Genomic DNA, 20,013 nt, shown 5'->3' with positions numbered 1-20,013 from the left:
ACCAGAGATTCTCTTCTCTGGTGGCTATCTCGGGTCCATCTGTCCATGGGTATGACCTTTCGCAGGCCAGATTGGACGATTGTAACAACAGATGCCAGCCTTCTAGGTTGGGGTGCAGTCTGGAACTCCCTGAAGGCTCAGGAATCGTGGACTCAGGAGGAGAAACTCCTCCCAATAAATATTCTGGAGTTAAGAGCAATATTCAATGCTCTTCTAGCTTGGCCTCAGTTAGCAACCCTGAGGTTCATCAGATTTCAGTCGGACAACATCACGACTGTGGCTTACATCAACCATCAAGGGGGAACCAGGAGTTCCCTAGCGATGTTAGAAGTCTCAAAGATAATTCGCTGGGCAGAGTCTCACTCTTGCCATCTGTCAGCGATCCACATCCCAGGCGTAGAGAACTGGGAGGCGGATTTTCTAAGTCGTCAGACTTTACATCTGGGGGAGTGGGAACTCCATCCGGAGGTGTTTGCTCAACTGATCCATCGTTGGGGCAAACCAGAACTGGATCTCATGGCGTCTCGCCAGAACGCCAAGCTTCCTTGTTACGGATCCAGGTCCAGGGACCCGGGAGCGACGCTGATAGATGCTCTAGCAGCTCCTTGGTTCTTCAACCTGGCTTATGTGTTTCCACCGTTTCCTCTGCTCCCTCGACTGATTGCCAAAATCAAGCAGGAGAAAGCATCAGTGATTCTGATAGCGCCTGCGTGGCCACGCAGGACCTGGTATGCAGACCTAGTGGACATGTCATCCTTTCCACCATGGACTCTGCCTCTGAGGCAGGACCTTCTAATACAAGGTCCTTTCAATCATCCAAATCTAATTTCTCTGAGAGTGACTGCATGGAGATTGAACGCTTGATCCTATCAAGGCGTGGCTTCTCCGAGTCAGTCATTGATACCTTAATACAGGCACGAAAGCCTGTCACCAGGAAAATCTACCATAAGATATGGCGTAAATAGCTTTATTGGTATGAATCCAAGAATTACTCATGGAGTAAGGTTAGGATTCCTAGGATATTGTGCTTTCTCCAAGAGGGTTGGACAAAGGATTATCAGCTAGTTCTTTAAAAGGACAGATTTCTGCTCTGTCTATTCTTTTGCACAAGCGTCTGGCAGAGGTTCCAGATGTCCAGGCTTTTTGTCAGGCTTTGGTTAGAATTAAGCCTGTGTTTAAAACTGTTGTTCTCCCATGGAGCTTAAACTTAGTTCTTAAAGTTCTTCAAGGAGTTCCGTTTGAACCCCTTCATTCCATTGATATTAAACTTTTATCTTGGAAAGTTCTGTTTTTGATGGCTATTTCCTCGGCTCGAAGAGTCTCTGAGCTATCTGCCTTACAATGTGATTCTCCTTATCTGATTTTTCATGCAGATAAGGTAGTTCTGCGTACCAAACCTGGGTTTTTACCTAAGGTGGTTTCTAACAAGAATATCAATCAAGAGATTGTTGTTCCATCATTGTGTCCTAATCCTTCTTCGAAGAAGGAACGTCTCTTACATAATCTGGACGTAGTCCGTGCCTTGAAGTTTTACTTACAAGCTACTAAAGATTTTCGCCAAACATCTTCCCTGTTTGTCATTTACTCTGGACAGAGGAGAGGTCAAAAAGCTTCGGGAACCTCTCTTTCCTTTTGGCTTCGGAGCATAATTCGCTTAGCCCATGAGACTGCTGGAGAGCAGCCCCCTGAAAGGATTACAGCTCATTCTACTAGAGCTGTAGCTTCCACCTGGGACTTTAAAAATGAGGCCTCTGTTGAACAGATTTGCAAGGCTGCGACTTGGTCTTCGCTTCACACCTTTTCAAAATTTTACAAATTTGATACTTTTGCTTCTTCGGAGGCTGTTTTTGGGAGAAAGGTTCTTCAGGCAGTGATTCTTTCCGTTTAATCCTGCCTTGTCCCTCCCATCATCCGTGTACTTTAGCTTTGGTATTGGTATCCCATAAGTAATGGATGATCCGTGGACTGGATACACTTAACAAGAGAAAACATAATTTATGCTTACCTGATAAATTTATTTCTCTTGTAGTGTATCCAGTCCACGGCCCGCCCTGTCCTTTTCAGGCAGGTCTACATTTTAATTAAACTACAGTCACCACTGCACCCTATGGTTTCTCCTTTCTCGTCTTGTTTCGGTCGAATGACTGGATATGGCAGTGAGGGGAGGAGCTATATAGCAGCTCTGCTGTGGGTGATCCTCTTGCAACTTCCTGTTGGGAAGGAGAATATCCCATAAGTAATGGATGATCCGTGGACTGGATACACTACAAGAGAAATAAATGTATCAGGTAAGCATAAATTATGTTTTTCATTATCGATCATTATCAATTATATCGATAAGTTGTTGCAGCTCTAAAATCATCATTAGGGACTCCTATATTGGAGATATTTGTTTCTTGATTATAGAACCGTAAAGTTTATGTTTTTCAACAAGCTCATCATTTAATTCTGTTCTTACTATGTGTTATTGTTTTCCATTTTTGGTTTCAGTAATATCCTGTTTTTGCTGCTTTTTGTGTTACCTGGAATACATTTTCCAATGACTTACGCTAGTAATCTAAGTCATTTGCAAATAACTTGTTTAGCTACATTATACACAATGTACAGATTGCAAGTCTGTGTATCATTGCATTTGATAAATGTTAGTATGATCACTTAAGCGATAACATTTGTAACAAGTAAGATTAACTCTCTGTTGTGGTTGGTTTAGAGCTAATGAGATATTGCACACACAAGTGGGCGGAAAATAGTTGTGACGTTGGTCTCGGTAACAGCCAATACCAACACTTGTATTTTAAATGAAAGAGGGAAAAGCGGAGTCCTCTAGCTATGATTACGTCATTATGTCAAAACGCGTTAACAGGGTCTGCTTTCCTCCTTCGCACACAGGAGATGTTCTTTTACGATTTATCTGTTTGTTGTTTTTTTTAACTAAGTGCCTTTGAAATAAAAGTTATGTTTCTCCAACATTGGTGTGTCCGGTCCACGGCGTCATCCATAACTTGTGGGAATATTCTCTTCCCCAACAGGAAATGGCAAAGAGCACAGCAAAAGCTGTCCATATAGCCCCTCCCAGGCTCCGCCCCCTCAGTCATTCTCTTTGCCGCTCTGAACAAGTAGCATCTCCACGGAGATGGTGAAGAGTATGTGGTGTTTAGTTGTAGTTTTTTATTCTTCTATCAAGAGTTTGTTATTTTAAAATAGTTCTGGTATGTACTATTTACTCTGAAACAGAAAGAGATGAAGAGTTCTGTTTAAAAGAGGAGTATGATTTTAGCAGCAGTAACTAAAATCAATTGCTGTTCCCACGCAGGACTGTTGAGCTGAGAGAACTTCAGTTGGGGGGAACAGTTTGCAGACTTTTCTGCTCAAGGTATGACTAGCCATTTTTCTAACAAGACTGTGTAATGCTGGAAGGCTGTCATTTTTCCCTCATGGGGATCGGCCATTTTCTTAGACTTAGAAAGAATAAAGGGCTTATTATGGGCTATTAACTGGTGGACACTCTTAAGGGCTAAATCGATTGTTTATTTAGGTTATTTTTGAAAGTTTGAAGTAATTTTCACACTTTTATTGTTTGGGGAACTTTTTTTATCGCCAGGCACTAGTTTAGACACCTTCCCAGTCAGGAAGGGCCTTTCACTATAGTAGGCAGAGCCTCATTTTCGCGCCATTATTGTTCAGTTACTTTTGAGTACAGTGCATGCAGCTGCATGTGTGATTGTCTGGTATCCACTGAAAACGTTCCTAGAAGGCTTGAATTGGTGTCGTATACCCCCCTGGGATTGGTGAAGTCGCAACAAAGGCTGTGGCTGGGACTGTAGTGGGGTTAAAATTGCAAACGGCTCCGGTTTCCACATTTTAAGGGTTAACAGCTTGAAAATTGGGGTGCAATACTTTGAATGCATTAAGACACTGTGGTGAAAATTTGGTAAAGATTGGATAATTCCTTCATAGTTTTTCACATAATCAGTAATAAAGTGTGCCCTGTTTAACATTTAAAGAGACATAAACGGTTTTTGTGCTTTATTAACCAGTTTAAGCCTGTTTATAATGTCTGTACCTTCAGATAGATCATGTTCTGTATGTATGGAAGCCAATGTGGTTCCCCCTTCAAATATATGTGATAATTGTGCCATAGCGTCCAAACATAGTAAGGACAGTACTGTCACAAATAGTAAGGTTGCCCAGGATAATTCATCAGATGAAGGAAGTAGAGATAGTTCTACATCATCTCCTTCTGTGTCTATACCAGTTATGCCCGCGCAGGCGACCCCTAGTACTTCTAGCGCGCCAATGCTTGTTACTATGCAACCATTGACGGCAGTAATGGATAACTCCATAGCTAATATTTTATCCAAAATGCCAGCATTTCAGAGAAAGCACGATTGCTCTGTTTTAAACACTGTAGAGCAGGAGGGCGCTGATGATAATTTTTCTGTCATACCCTCACACCAGTCTAAAGTGGCAGTGAGGGAGGGTTTGTCAGATGGAGAAATTTCTGATACAGGAAGAATTTCTCAGCAGGCAGAACCTGATGTTGTGACATTTAAATTTAAATTAGAGCATCTCCGCGCATTACTTAAGGAGGTGCTATCTACTCTGGATGATTGTGACAATCTGGTCACCCCAGAAAAATTGTGCAAGATGGACAAGTTCCTAGAGGTCCCGGTGCACCCTGATGCCTTTCCGATACCTAAACGGGTGGCGGACATAGTGAATAAGGAGTGGGAGAAGCCAGGCATACCTTTTGTCCCTCCTCCTATATTTAAGAAATTGTTCCCTATGGTCGACCCCAGGAAGGACTTATGGCAAACAGTCCCTAAGGTCGAGGGGGCAGTTTCTACACTAGCCAAGCGCACGACCATTCCCATTGAGGACAATTGTGCTTTCAAAGATCCTATGGATAAAAAATTGGAGGGTTTGCTTAAAAAGATTTTTGTACAGCAAGGTTACCTCCTTCAACCTATTTCGTGCATTATTCCTGTCACTACAGCGGCGTGGTTCTGGTTCGAGGAACTGGAAAAGTCGCTCAGTAGGGAGACTCCGTATGAGGAAGTCATGGACAGAATTCACGCACTTAAGTTAGCTAATTCCTTTATTTTAGACGCCGCTTTACAGTTAGCGAGGTTAGCAGCGAAAAATTCATGGTTTGCAATTGTGGTGCGCAGAGCGCTATGGCTAAAGTCTTGGTCGGCGGATGATAGACCTTTCAAGGCTAAGAATAAGTCCAATTTTCGTTCCTTTCGCAATTTCAGGAACGGACCGTCTCCTAACTCTGCAGCCTCTAGACAAGAGGGTAACGCTTCCCAGACTAAACCAGCTTGGAAACCAATGCAAGGCTGGAACAAGGGTAAACAGGCCAAGAAGCCTGCTGCTGCTACCAAAACAGCATGAAGGGGTAGCCCCCGATCCGGGACCGGATCTAGTAGGGGGCAGACTCTCTCTCTTTGCTCAGGCTTGGGCAAGAGATGTTCAGGATCCCTGGGCACTAGAAATAGTCTCTCAGGGTTATCTTCTAGAATTCAAGGAACTACCCCCAAGGGGAAGGTTCCACATGTCTCACTTATCTTCAAACCAAATAAAGAGACAGGCATTCTTACATTGTGTAAAAGACCTGTTAAAGATGGGAGTGATACACCCAGTTCCAACTGTGGAACAAGGTCAGGGGTTTTACTCAAATCTGTTTGTAGTTCCCAAAAAAGAGGGAACTTTCAGACCAATTCTGGATTTAAAAATTCGAAACAAATTTCTCAGAGTTCCATCGTTCAAAATGGAAACCATTCGAACAATTTTACCTACAATCCAGGAGGGTCAATTTATGACTACCGTGGATTTAAAGGATGCGTATCTACATATTCCTATCCACAAAGATCATCAGCAGTTCCTAAGTTTCGCCTTTCTGGACAAACATGAGCCTTTGCTTTGGAAAGAGACGACACTTGGATTAGAATGTCGTCCAGATAAGGTGCCACTGCAATACCCCTTGGTCTTAGAACCGCTAGAAGGGACCCGAGCACAAAGGTGCTCGGGTCCCTTCTAGCGGTTCTAAGACCAAGGGGTATTGCAGTGGCACCTTATCTGGACGACATTCTAATCCAAGTGTCGTCTCTTTCCAAAGCAAAGGCTCATACAGACATTGTTCTAGCCTTTCTCAGATCTCACGGGTGGAAGGTGAACGTAGAAAAGAGTTCCCTGTCTCCGTCGACAAGAGTTCCCTTTTTGGGAACAATAATAGATTCTTTAGAAATGAAGATCTTCCTGACAGAAGTCAGAAAGTCAAAGCTTCTAAACGGTTGTCAAGTTCTTCACTCTATTCTGCAGCCTTCCATAGCTCAGTGCATGGAAGTAGTAGGGTTGATGGTTGCAGCAATGGACATAGTTCCTTTTGCTCGAATTCATCTAAGACCATTACAACTGTGCATGCTCAAGCAGTGGAATTGGGACTATATAGACTTGTCTCCAAAGATTCAAGTAGACCAGATGACCAGAGACTCACTCCGTTGGTGGTTGTCCCAGGATCACCTGTCTCAGGGAATGAGTTTCCGCAGACCAGAGTGGGTCATTGTCACGACCGACGCCAGTCTATTAGGCTGGGGCGCGGTCTGGGATTCCCTGAAAGCTCAGGGTTTATGGTCTCGGGAAGAGTCTCTTCTCCCGATCAACATCCTGGAACTGAGAGCGATATTCAATGCTCTCCGGGCTTGGCCTCAACTAGCGAAGGCCGGATTCATAAGATTCCAGTCAGACAACATGACGACTGTAGCTTACATCAACCATCAGGGGGGAACAAGGAGTTCCTTGGCGATGAGAGAAGTATCCAAAATCATCAAATGGGCGGAGGATCACTCCTGCCACCTATCTGCAATCCACATCCCAGGAGTAGACAACTGGGAGGCGGATTATCTGAGTCGTGTTTGCCCAGTTGACTCAATTATGGGGCATTCCAGACATGGATCTGATGGCGTCTCGTCAGAACTTCAAGGTTCCTTGCTACGGGTCCAGATCCAGGGATCCCAAGGCGACTCTAGTGGATGCATTAGTGGCGCCTTGGTCGTTCAACCTGGCTTATGCGTTTCCACCGTTCCCTCTCCTTCCCAGGCTTGTAGCCAGGATCAAACCGGAGAAGGCCTCGGTGATTCTGATAGCTCCTGCGTGGCCACGCAGGACTTGGTATGCAGACCTGGTGAATATGTCATCGACTTCACCATGGAAGCTACCTTTGAGACAGGATCTTCTAGTACAAGGTCCATTCGAACATCCAAATCTAGTTTCTCTGCAGCTGACTGCTTGGAAATTGAACGTTTGATTTTATTCAAGCGTGGGTTTTCAGAATCAGTGATAGATACTCTGGTCCAAGCCAGAAAACCTGTGATTAGAAAGATTTACCATAAAATATGGAAAAGATATATCTGTTGGTGTGAATCCAAGGGATTCTCCTGGAGTAAGATTAAAATTCCTAAGATCCTCTCCTTTCTCCAAGAAGGTTTGGATAAGGGATTGTCAGCGAGTTCTCTAAAAGGACAGATTTCTGCTTTATCTGTCTTGTTACACAAACGACTGGCAGCTGTGCCAGATGTACAAGCTTTTGTACAGGCTTTGGTCAGAATCAAGCCTGTTTACAGACCATTGACTCCTCCCTGGAGTCTAAATTTAGTTCTTTCAGTTCTTCAAGGGGTTCTGTTTGAACCCTTACATTCCATAGATATCAAGTTACTATCTTGGAAGGTTCTGTTTTTGGTTGCTATTTCTTCTGCTAGAAGAGTTTCTGAATTATCTGCTTTGCAGTGTGATCCACCCTATCTGGTGTTCCATTCAGATAAGGTTGTTTTGCGTACCAAGCCTGGTTTTCTTCCAAAAGTTGTTTCCAACAAGAATATTAACCAGGAAATAGTTGTTCCTTCTTTGTGTCCGAATCCAGTTTCAAAGAAGGAACGTTTGTCACACAATTTAGATGTAGTCCGTGCTTTAAAGTTCTATTTAGAAGCAACAAAGGATTTCAGACAAACTTCTTCTTTGTATGTCGTTTATTCTGGTAAGAGGAGAGGACAAAAAGCTACTGCTACCTCTCTCTCTTTCTGGCTGAAAAGCATCATCCGATTGGCTTATAAGACTGCCGGATGGCAGCCTCCTGAACGAATCACAGCTCACTCTACTAGGGCTGTGGCTTCCACATGGGCCTTCAAGAACGAGGCTTTTGTTGATCAGATATGTAAGGCAGCGACTTGGTCTTCTCTGCACACTTTTGCCAAATTCTACAAATTTGATACTTATGCTTCTTCGGAGGCTATTTTTGGGAGAAAGGTTTTGCAAGCCGTTGTGCCTTCTGTTTAGGTAACCTGATTTGCTCCCTCCCTTCATCCGTGTCCTAAAGCTTTGGTATTGGTTCCCACAAGTTATGGATGACGCCGTGGACCGGACACACCAATGTTGGAGAAAACAGAATTTATGCTTACCTGATAAATTACTTTCTCCAACGGTGTGTCCGGTCCACGGCCCTCCCTGGTTTTTTAATCAGGTTTGAAAAATTTCTTTCTCTATAAACTACAGTCACCACGGCACCCTATAGTTTCTCCTTTTTTTCTCCTAACCGTCGGTCGAATGACTGGGGGGGGCGGAGCCTGGGAGGGGCTATATGGACAGCTTTTGCTGTGCTCTTTGCCATTTCCTGTTGGGGAAGAGAATATTCCCACAAGTTATGGATGACGCCGTGGACCGGACACACCGTTGGAGAAAGTAATTTATCAGGTAAGCATAAATTCTGTTTTTAAGGACACCCACCCAGTGCTCTCTATCTCTTTCTGTGTCTTGATATATATTTTCAGCAACATTTGTTGTTGCTACCAGAAATTAAAAGGATTTAAAGAAACTGACTTTTATAGTGGAAGTTCTGACTGAACAGAATCTACTGTTTACCAATAGCGTATTTGCTTATACATAGCATATATTGATTATCATTTCCCTGTGTAATGCGTCAAAATTTCTAGCGCTGCAAATAATGGTCCATATTACAGCACAGGTTTCCCTTTTTTATATAATTATATTTATATAAAAACTTTCACTAGCCTAATATTTAGGTAACATTGGTTTATTTTGCTTGAAATACTAAGCTACCAATGGACTACCAGTAAAACGACAATGATGACATCATCAAGTACCGCAGACTGTTAGGGTTAACATGATTGGTTATGGTTGTGTGGCATGAGAGCCTGACCTAGAATCATATATGATTAATATAAATGGTGTGTATGTGCATGAGGCACAATGTCTTGTATCTGGTCAGAGTAACACTTTTGAATGAGTCCATGGTAATAAATATGTTAAAAAGACATCTTGACACTAAACATAACGGTCAAATGTGCCATTGTTGTCATGTCTTAATATATAAATTTATATTGTAATACAATTTGAATATGCTCAATATAGTTTAAATTTACAGTTAAAGTGAAGGTAAACTTTGATGAATCAGTGCCCTGTTTTTAAAAATACTATTAAAAACAGGGGCACTTTCATTCATCAAAGTTCACATTTCACCGTTTTTGTAAAAATACCTTTTATTCTGGAAGCCGCTCCAGCGCTTCCCCCACTGGAGCGGCTTCCAGAATAAAAGGTATTTTTACAAAAACTGTGAAATGTAAACTTTGATGAATGAAAGTGCCCCTGTTTTTAATAGTATTTTTAAAAACAGGGTACTGATTCATCAAAGTTTACCTTCACTTTAATTAAATGAAAGTCGTAATAGAAATTTACATTGCCAAGTGTGCCACAGTCTGAAAAAGTTTGAGAACCACTGTTCTAAGTGATTAGTTTTGCAGTGAATGGTGAATTCCATGGCATTTCTAGGGTGGTGTCGGGAGTGCTATATATTTCTGTACTGTAGCATCCTCTTTATCAAAGGTACTAGCCAAAAGGTAGTGCAGAGCGATAACAGAGAGAAATGGTGAAGTAAAAAGGGTATATGAAAATTATTCTCTGATCTTACTACTTTAAGCTTTAGATCAGTATTACATTTACAATATGCATTCATCTATTTATTTTTATTTTTTGGGGGTGCTTGGGACATTATTTGGGGCCTTGGGGCCTTATTTGCATTTAAAAATATTTGGTACAAATGTCTCTGAATATTATGCACCTCTACTTTTGTCTGCACTTACCCAGTAGGGGGCGATGTATCCTTATAGAAACATAAAGCCTTAACATTGAAGCAAAATTCTATTGAATTTGTGTCTAAACCATTTTTTCCCCCTTTCTTTCACTAGAACTGAATGTCACTGTACACTGCTTATGTACATTGTAACTTAAAAAGATACTGTACTGTAAAAATGTTTCCCCTCTCTCTCCACTGACTTGTGATACTCACTGGAAAGTATTAAATGTATGTGAAATTGCTCTTTTTAGGCATATTTTTGTATTTGAATTACCTGGTTTTGTTCATAAAAACCACCGCCCATTATTCTTCAAAACATATCAATTAAAATGGGCTGAGCATGCAGGTAGAGCAAACCTGCATATTTTAAATGTATTTTTCTATACACAAAGACTAGTACTTAGGTACTGAACTGTCCATTATGGCTGGTGGTTTTAACAATTGCTAATCAATTGCAAGAATAAACCTACATTTTCAATACAATTAACAAAATGCAGCTGGTATAACTGGAATAGGTAATATGGAAAACATACAGTACAGTACAGTATCCCTTTAAATGATTACCTCCTATCTGAATGAGTATACTTTTCACAGTCCTAGACTTTAGGGACTGTGCTGATTGGAATAAAGTGTCCAGGTATATAGAAGCCCCTGGGCTGCTTCTCAAAGCCTGGGTCCTTGTGCATCACAAGTGGACCAATTGGCTCCTCATCTTGTTGTGTACCACTCCCACAGTCCCCTGAGCTGATTTGTGAGAGGGAAGAAAATAAGAACTTAAAAAAATTAACTGAATTATTTTTGGAAGTGCAGACTCAAGCTGGTGATTAAGGGGTTAATTATATAGTGAAGCATATGGTCATGAACATTACATCTCCCTATTTGAAACACGTAGGACTCTTATTTTATCAAGCTTTGTTTATACATAGCTAAGAAGCAGCAGTCTTAAGACCTCTAAGCTGGCAGTTAATATCACCTTACACCACTGGTTTTTAAACCTGTCCTCAGGCCTCCCTAACAGGACAGGTTTGAAAACCAGTGCCTTAGACTGATCCAACCAGAGTGATTGACAGCCCCAGCTCTCATGCATGAAGCAGGCGTTGGTGGTGTAATGGTCAATGCAGGCTGCTCAATGTAGCCCACTCGCCATGATCATGGGCAGACATATTCCCTAGCTGGGAACCTTGTCCAATTGGGCATTGATAAATGGAGCCCATAGAGTGCTGAGTTTTCTTCACTTCTCTTTTTGGATCTGCATCTATGTTTGTTATTGTCATTTTTTATAATAGAAGCATACACTTTTGTTAAAATAACATGAATACAATTTGATCACCGGCTTTGCTTGTGAAAAACAAATTGTAGTGCAGCCCTTTATTTAAGTTGTTTATTTGTACATATCTAAATATTGGTTTATTAACCCATTTCTATGGGGGTGACTTTTCCAAAAGCACGGTCTCGCCACCAGCAGCAAGACTGTGCTTTTTTAGCAAGCCTGCAGGAGGGAGGAAAGGTCTAATAGCACGGTCTTGCCACTCAAGGCAAGATTTGTGCTATTACAACCAGAAAATCCCTTAATGACCAGCAACATACAGGGTACATCATGGTCGTTAAGGGCTTAATATGTTTTTTATGTTGCTTTTGCACTGTTTATAGTGATATTCACATATAATATGAAATCCTTCTGTTTTTCCTAGTTCCTTCTGATCTTAGTTTATTATATTACAGTACAACACAGTGTACCTAAAATAAAGTACATTACAGCTAATAAAATTAAGATAATCATGAAATATACCCCATTCTTCCAGAACATAAAACTCTTGTAGATGGAAAAACAAGTCTTTTAAAAGCCTGCTGTTTATTAATCACAGCAAGATGACTGAATGCAATTTAAACATGTTAATAATTATTATTATATAATTAATGGCAACATTGCCAATTTTAATCTAGGTTTAGCAGGTTTAAGAGAGATGTTTATGATGTAAAGCTTGGTAGCAATGAGTCAAATGAGACAAAATAGTTGCGTGGCTTTTGTTAGGTGGAGTTTCTGTAGGTTATCCAAGTGACGTGTCGTTATTTTGGAATAAAAATAATTGTATCTGTGTTGTTTAAAAAAGAATAACACAACTATTTAGAACACTGGTATCCAATTCTCTGTCTCCTTAAAAAATAAAGATTAAAGTCCTAAAAACCTGAACATATCTTTGTACATATTTTTTTAGTTAAATGGAGGTACAAGTGCAAAAAGAAAATGTGATAATGTTAAAGGATTACTTTCTGTTATAATTTTTAAGCTAAACAACTAACATATTAAAGTTAATAAACATTAATTAAAACCTACTGACCAATATTTTCTCCAAAACGAAGTTTCATAACGTTCTAAAAGTTATATCTTTTATTCACCAATGATGTCACGTTATCCTGCCCACTATTTTCAGCACTGAGTGTTCAAAATACTTAAACCAATAACTTTGTGTTTAAAGCGCCATTTTGAAACCTAGGTATTGTAAACGGATTGGTACAGAGCAAAGGATACCCACGGAGTGGGTTTGGAAAACAATTAAATTTGCAGACAAGATTTCTGATATACGGTAGAGATATGTTAATGAAATGCTATTGATAAAAAGCGTATTTGGGGTAGTTAGTTAGTAACAAGCATAGAAAATATTTACTTACAGTGGCCCTTTAAGAGCCGAAGTGTTGAATCTTTTTTGAGAATGTTTGTCCAAGCTGGCAATAATCTTCTAAAAAAATCTCATGGGATTTTTATTTAAACATAAAATAAAACTAAGCAAAAAAAAAGAGTCCTTAGAGCCATCAGGAAAAAAGTAAAACTTCCTTCCAACTTTATTGATTCATATTAAAAATTACTCACAGGAGATGAGAAATAAAATAATAGGTCAAGCAAACACATCTAAAATAAAACTGTGTGTATATGTATGTTTGTGTGTGTGTATTTCAGATATATATATATATATATATATATATATATATATATATATATATATATATATATATAACATGGTGTAACTGCGCCCTGGGCTCCCATGTGTATATATATATATATATATATATATACACATACATACAGTTAAAGCTCAGTTAATTAAAGGACCAGTAAATAGTTGATTTGCATAATCAACAAATGCATGATAATAAGACAATACAATAACATTTAGAGGTAGATTTATCAAGTAGCTGATGCTGCAATCTACCCCCGAAGTTTCCGGCTCGCCGGAAACTTAAATGAACATTAAACCCAAAATTTTCTTTTATGATTCAGTTAGAGAATACAATTTTAAACAACATTCCAATTTACTTCTATTACCTAATTTGCTGCAATCTTTAGATATCCTTTGTTAAAGAAATACCAATGTACATCGATTTTTCTTTGCATAAATGTTTTGTAGATGATCCATTTATATAGCCTATACATTATTTTTTTTAACGTTTTTTTTATAGTTTTGCTTATTTTTAAATAACATTGCACTGATTTTCAGACTCCTAACTAAGCCCCAAAGTTTTTGGAGAAAACTGGGGGTCGATCCGATAAAAATCGTCGCCCGCAAAAGCTGGCGACGCCAATATTTGCGCGGGTTTGGTATCCTATATACGGTGTAACCTAGAAGTTACGCGCGTATATTTCTGCCGTCGCCCGTAGTTTTTTGGGCCATAGGCAGGTATACCAAACCCGAGCAGTTTGGTATCCAATATACAGCGTAAGGACTTACGTGGCGAAAATGGAGAAATCTTACTCCATTTTCACCTCGCCACAAAAAGCAGCCGTAAGAAGCCTTACGCTGACTATTGGAGCCCCGTAACTCCCTAAACTGGCTGCTAAAATAAACCTAACACCTAACGCATGCGCAATGTCTATCTCCCTGTCAACCGCGATCTGTTAAAATAAACCTAACACCTAATGCATGCGCAATGTCTATCTCCCTGTCAACCGCGATCTGCTAAAATAAACCTAACACCTAACGCATGCGCAATGTCTATCTCCCTGTCAACCTGATCCCCCGCCGCAATCCCTAATAAAGTATTTAACCCCTAAACCGCCGCCATCTACATAAACTAACCCCCTACTGTGAGCCCCTAAAACCGCCACCATCTAACTGATCTATCCCCTAATGTGAACCCCTAAAACCGCCACCATCTAACTGATCTATCCCCTAATGTGAACCCCTTACACCGCCGCCATCTATATTAAAATTATTAACCCCTAATTTAATCTACCTACCCCGCCGCCAGCTATATTATCTATATTAACCCTAAGTATATTATAGTTAATATAGTTATTACATTATATATATATTAACTATATTAACCCTAATTATATTAGGGTTAATATAGTTACTATAGTATTTATATAAACTATATTAACTCTATCTAACCCTAACACCCCTAACTAAATTCTTATTAATTAAATCTAATTCATATTATAAACTAAAATCAGCCAATCGGATTGAACTTGAATCTGATTGGCTGATTCAATCAGCCAATCAGATTTTTCTACCTTAATTCCGATTGGCTGATAGAATCCTATCAGCCAATCGGGAAGTCGTCGTGCCGGAAGGATGCTCCGCGGCGGAGGAGCGAAGAAAGAAGATTGAAGATGCCGATTTGCTTGAAGATGTCGCCGATGGAAGAAGACTCTCTGCCGCTTGCTTCAAGACATCGCCCGGATGGAAGAAGACTTCACTGCCGCTTGCTGGAACACATCGCCTGGATCGGATGAGGAGTTCGGCCCTGCTGGGTGAATACAAGGTAGGGAGATCTTCTGGGGGGTAGTGTTAGGCTTATTTAAGGGGGGTTTGGGTTAGATTAGGGGTATGTGGGTGGTGGGTTGTAATGTTGGGGGGTGGTATTGTGGTTTTTTTTTTTGCAGGCAAAAGAACAGTTTTCTTTGGGGCATGCCCCCACAAAAGGCCCTTTTAAGGGCTGGTAAGGTAAAAGAGCTTTGAACTTTTTTTAATTTAGAATAGGGTAGGGAATTTTTTTATTTTGGGGGGCTTTATTATTTTATTAGGGGGCTTAGAATAGGTGTAATTAGCTTAAAAATCTTGTAATTTTTTTTATTTTTTGTAATTTAGTGTTTGTTTTTTTGTAATTTAGTTTAGTTTATTTAATTGTATTTTTAGATAGATATTTGTAGTTTATTAAATTTATTGATAGTGTAGGTGTATTTGTAACTTAGGTTAGGATTTATTTTACAGGTAATTGGGTAATTATTTTAACTAGGTAGCTATTAAATAGTTAATAACTATTTAATAGCTATTATACCTAGTTAAAATAATTAACAATTTACCTGTAAAATAAATATAAACCCTAACATAGCTATAATGTAATTATTAATTATATTGTAGCTATCTTAGGGTTTATTTTATAGGTAAGTATTTAGATTTAAATAGGAATATTTTAATTAATAATATTAATATTAGATTTATTTTAATAAGAGTTTAGTTAGGATGTTAGAGTTAGATAGGGTTATTATACTTAATATATATATAATATAATAACGATATTAACTATATTAACCCTAATATAATTAGGGTTAATATAGTTAATATATATAATATAATAACTATATTAACTATATTAACCCTAATATAATTAGGGTTAATATAGTTAATATAGCTGGCGGCGGTGTAGGGGGATTAGATTAGGGGTTAATACATTTATTATAGGTGGCCGCGGTGTAGGGGGATGTAGATTGTAGGCAAAAGAGCAGTTTACTTTGTGACAAAGCCCCGCCAAAAGCCCTTTTAAGGGCTGGCAAAAGAGCTGTTACTTTAAGGCATGCCCCGCAAAAAGCCCTTTTAAGGGCTGGCAAAAGAGCTGTTACTTTGGGGCAATGCCACGCAAAAAGCCCTTTTCAGGGCTATTTGTAGGGTTAGACTTAGGTTTAGTGGTAGGGATAGTTTAGTATTTTAGGGGTTAAATAATTTAATATAGATGGCGGCGGGGTAGGGGGATTAGATTAGGGGTTAATAATTTTAAAATAGATAGCGGCGGGGTAGGGGCTCACTTTAGGGGGAAGGTAAGGTAGATGGCGGCGGTGTTAGGGGCTCACTTTAGGGGGTTATAGATTTAATATAGCTGGCGGCGGTTTAGGGGTTAATAACTTTATTAGGTAGCGGCGGGCTCCAGGAGCGGCGGTTTAGGGGTTAATACATATTTTATTGTTAGGCTAGTGAGGGGGGATAGCGGATAGAGGGTTAGACGTGTCGGGCTATGTTAGGGAGGCGTGTTAGACGTGTCGGGCTATGTTAGGGAGGCGTGTTAGACAGTGCGGGTAATTTAGACTTTAGTCAGGTTTTGTAGGCGCCGGCAGTTTCTAACGTGCCCCAAGTCACTGGCGACGCCAGAAATTTGTACTTGCACAGATTTCTGGACATCGCTGGTTTATCAGACTTACGGCACGTTAGCATCTGACGGCGACATATATGGGATAGCTCGAGTTGCGAGCTGAAACTGCGGGCGACGCGGGTTCCCTTGCTTGCGCCGCAAACTACGATCTATATCGGATCGACCCCCTGATGTATACCTACTCCAGCTTGCTCCTGTTTGTGTAAAGAGGCTTTTCATATGCAAAGGAAGGGAGAGGGTCTGTTTTTGTGCTATAGAACCATTAGCAGTGGGTGTTCAAGCTAATCTTTTCAACAGAGCTAAACTGGGAGCTTCTAAGTAAGTTTTTAAACGGTTTTATACTGGATTTTGTGATCAGTAGCTGTGCATATTATTCTTTATAGTAGTGTCTGTTACATGAAAATTAGTGTATACTGTCCCTTTTAAGTTAAGAAGCAGCGGTCATAAGATTGACCGGGAATGTGCAGTGGGCGGCATTGCACAAGCATTTCACCAGAAATACTTGTGCAATGTTAAATGCCGACAGCGTAAGCTGTCAGCATTTAGGGATGCCGGGCGGACATGATTCGCCACAGCGAATCATGTCTGCCCGCCGCTTGATAATTCGGCCCCTTAGTCTGAACATCAAATGAGTAGTAGATATTTTTCTGACAAATTTCAAAGTTATGTCTATTTCCATTCAACCATCAGTCAATCACAAATGAATATACGTATATTCTGTGAATTCTTGCACATGCTCAGTAGGAGCTGGTGACTCAAAAAGTGTAAATATAAAAAGACTGTGCACATTTTGTTAATGGAAGAAAATTGGAAAGTTGTTTAAAATTGCTGCTCTGTCTGAATCATAAAAGTTTAATTTTGACTTGAGTGTCCCTTTAATTGATGTTATATAACATGGATTCAGCAGAAAAATAATTTATTACATACTACGATTGCAGCCATTAATACCCAGTAGGTAAATGTGTATGCTCTTTTAAATCACCAGCAGTGTCCTTAGGAGCAGCTCCTGAGTGCAAATTTAACTGTTAGGTTAAATGTGCATAAGTTAAACAATGTAAATACATAGTTAAAATTGAGTATTTGTCTAATATTAACCTTGATCTACTGAAATAAAACATATAATTTAATAAGGTTGTCAATTTAATGTATTTTTGATGTTAGCAATCCATTTTATTTTAGTCTTTTTGCCACAAAATTATATTTTTGTCTTTTTTTTTCATTTAGGTCAGTTTGAGCAGGAGATGGAAGAAAAATGCAGAATAATAGAAGCTAAATACAATGAAAAGGAGCAACTGAACTCGGCACTGAAACTGGAGCTCTGTCACCGTGAGAAACGAGTGGCAACCCTGAGATCCAAGCTAAGAGACAAAGAAAGGAGGTTCCTGGATGAGCTAAAAAGGAGGAGTCACAGAGTGACCATCTTAAATACAGAACTGCAAAAGCAGACAGAGTCTGCGGCCTACTTATCCTTCCAGCTGCACATTACCAAACAAAAACTGCACAGCCCACAGCATTCTTGTCATGAGGCCTACAGACCTCCCGATTTCACAGTACCTAGACAACCTCATCATGAAGGAAAAGTGAAACGAAGAACTCATAAAAACCACAGTGCTTGGAGGCAGACTTCAGAGAATCCTTCAGGCAAGGATCTTTGTAGAGACACCTGTCTAAGAGAGAGGATGAGCAGCTTTGATGATGTGGAAGCCATGCCAGACCCTGCACTATTTTTATACCCAAAAAGGTATATGCATAGTCAAAGACAGAAATCAGAACCAAAGTCACACAGCCTCAAAAAAACTGGTTCAGGGCATGCTGATGGGGTTGTTGAACTTAGCACTCAATGGCCTGATAAGCTTTTAAAAGAAAATGATGATACATCATCTACAATTCCAGTTGTCAAAGCCAAGCTACCAAAAAGTGAAAGAGGAAAGCGTCGGGTTGTGCCCCGGCAAAATTCTAGAGATTCAGAGTAACACAAAAGAAAACAACATAAACTACTACTTGTTCTGAGTAGAGCACTGGAAAACGCACTAGTTAAAGTGATGCTGAAAGACAAAATAAATACCTGTCACTTCTGATAACCCCACTTTTATAATCCCTGTCCGCTCAATTTAATTAGATTAGTGTCTTCCTAGTTTTGTTGTGTTTCTTCTGCATTGAAAAATAGAAAATATATATTCTGCCTATGAAAAGCAATCTTCTTCAGATATTTATCTTTTTTTTTTAATTAAGTCTATTTTTCTTAAGCTCTCAGTAGTCTCACTCGTGCTGAGATTATTGTATCACCCTGCATGTAATGCAGACCACCTAATGGCAGAGTATATTGACCTTGCAGATCATTTATAAATATACTTTTATGCTTATGCAAATGGAAAAAAGACTGACCAGTATCCTATGCAGTTCATTGCGCCTCACCCAGTGTGGCACTGTCGCTGTTGTAATTACATACAGCTTCAAAACAAATTATTTTAAGTCAATGTAGTTGTCACTGTAATCATTTTTGCTGCTGCTAAAATATTCTGAAAATGGCACAGCAGTGGCGCAACAAATAGGAGAAAAAGCCTGTTTAATGAGTCCCAAAAATAAAGGTGTCCGTGGAGAGAATTTTGGACAATACACAAGCAACAATTGTAGAAAATTAGCAGTTTGCAGGATGTGTGGCGCTGGTGCGAACTACTGAGCAATTGTTTATGTGGACAATAATTATTTGTTTTTTAGTAGAGTCAGAAGAAGCCAGAGATTGTGTTTATTTCCATCATGCAACAGCAGTAATATTTATGAGAATGATACTCGAGATTGCACAAATGTACAAGGATGAACTGGTTTCTCAGTTGCAATATCTGCTTTTTATCAATAGAAAGCATTTTTCAATCCATACCAAAGTAATATATGCATTAGAATTATCTGCAGCAAATGTATTTCCATTATTATCACTAATTACACTTTTTTAAGACTAAAACTATGTATGAAGAATAATACAATGCAGTCAGTATTAGGCTTAGAAACTCAGATACTCAATATTTTAACCAGTACATAAGCTCTGTAAATGCTCATTTGTATATTATAGCTTAATCAAATCTTCCTTATAATGAGAAATACATATATTTTATAGTTCTGTCTTCTATAAAGGTCCTTATTAAAATACGGTCCTGCCCTCATCTTTACCTTGCTTATAAAATTAATCATTCAAATATTCAGAGGAAATAAGTCATAAATGCTTTTTTTTTCTTGCATTATTCCAGAAAATAAAAGGACATCATGTTAACAAATAGGGTCAGCACCTGTCCAGGATTAACCCAGTTTCAAACCGTGTTCCTGGTTTTACTGCTTAAACAGAACTGGATATGCAAATGTCCAGGTTTAACCGGTCCCTGCACTTCTCTTCTGAATCTGCGCAGAATAAATGTGGCAGTAGCACACCTGCCATGCAATGTTATCTATGAAATGACATTGGTAAATAAAAGCTAGTCGTCACCATGGCAATAGCAGCATTAGGGAGGCAT

The 20,013-nt window shown here is 39.5% G+C and overlaps 1 protein-coding gene across 1 annotated transcript in view; it reads left to right on the top strand.

Annotated features, from left to right (window-relative positions):
- Positions 1-19,668, top strand: part of LOC128653158 (coiled-coil domain-containing protein 92) — a 116,117-nt gene extending 96,449 nt beyond the window's left edge. Inside the window, exon 4 of the mRNA XM_053706282.1 lies at positions 17,735-19,668. Within this exon, the coding sequence (XP_053562257.1) occupies positions 17,735-18,483 (749 nt within the window). The 3' untranslated portion in view covers positions 18,484-19,668. The remainder of the gene's footprint in view (positions 1-17,734) is intronic.
- The last annotated feature ends 345 nt before the right edge of the window (positions 19,669-20,013 follow it).

The sequence above is a fragment of the Bombina bombina genome, chromosome 3 (assembly GCF_027579735.1).
Source record: "Bombina bombina isolate aBomBom1 chromosome 3, aBomBom1.pri, whole genome shotgun sequence".
NCBI lineage: Eukaryota > Metazoa > Chordata > Amphibia > Anura > Bombinatoridae > Bombina > Bombina bombina.
This window is presented reverse-complemented; position numbering and strand designations above follow the sequence as displayed.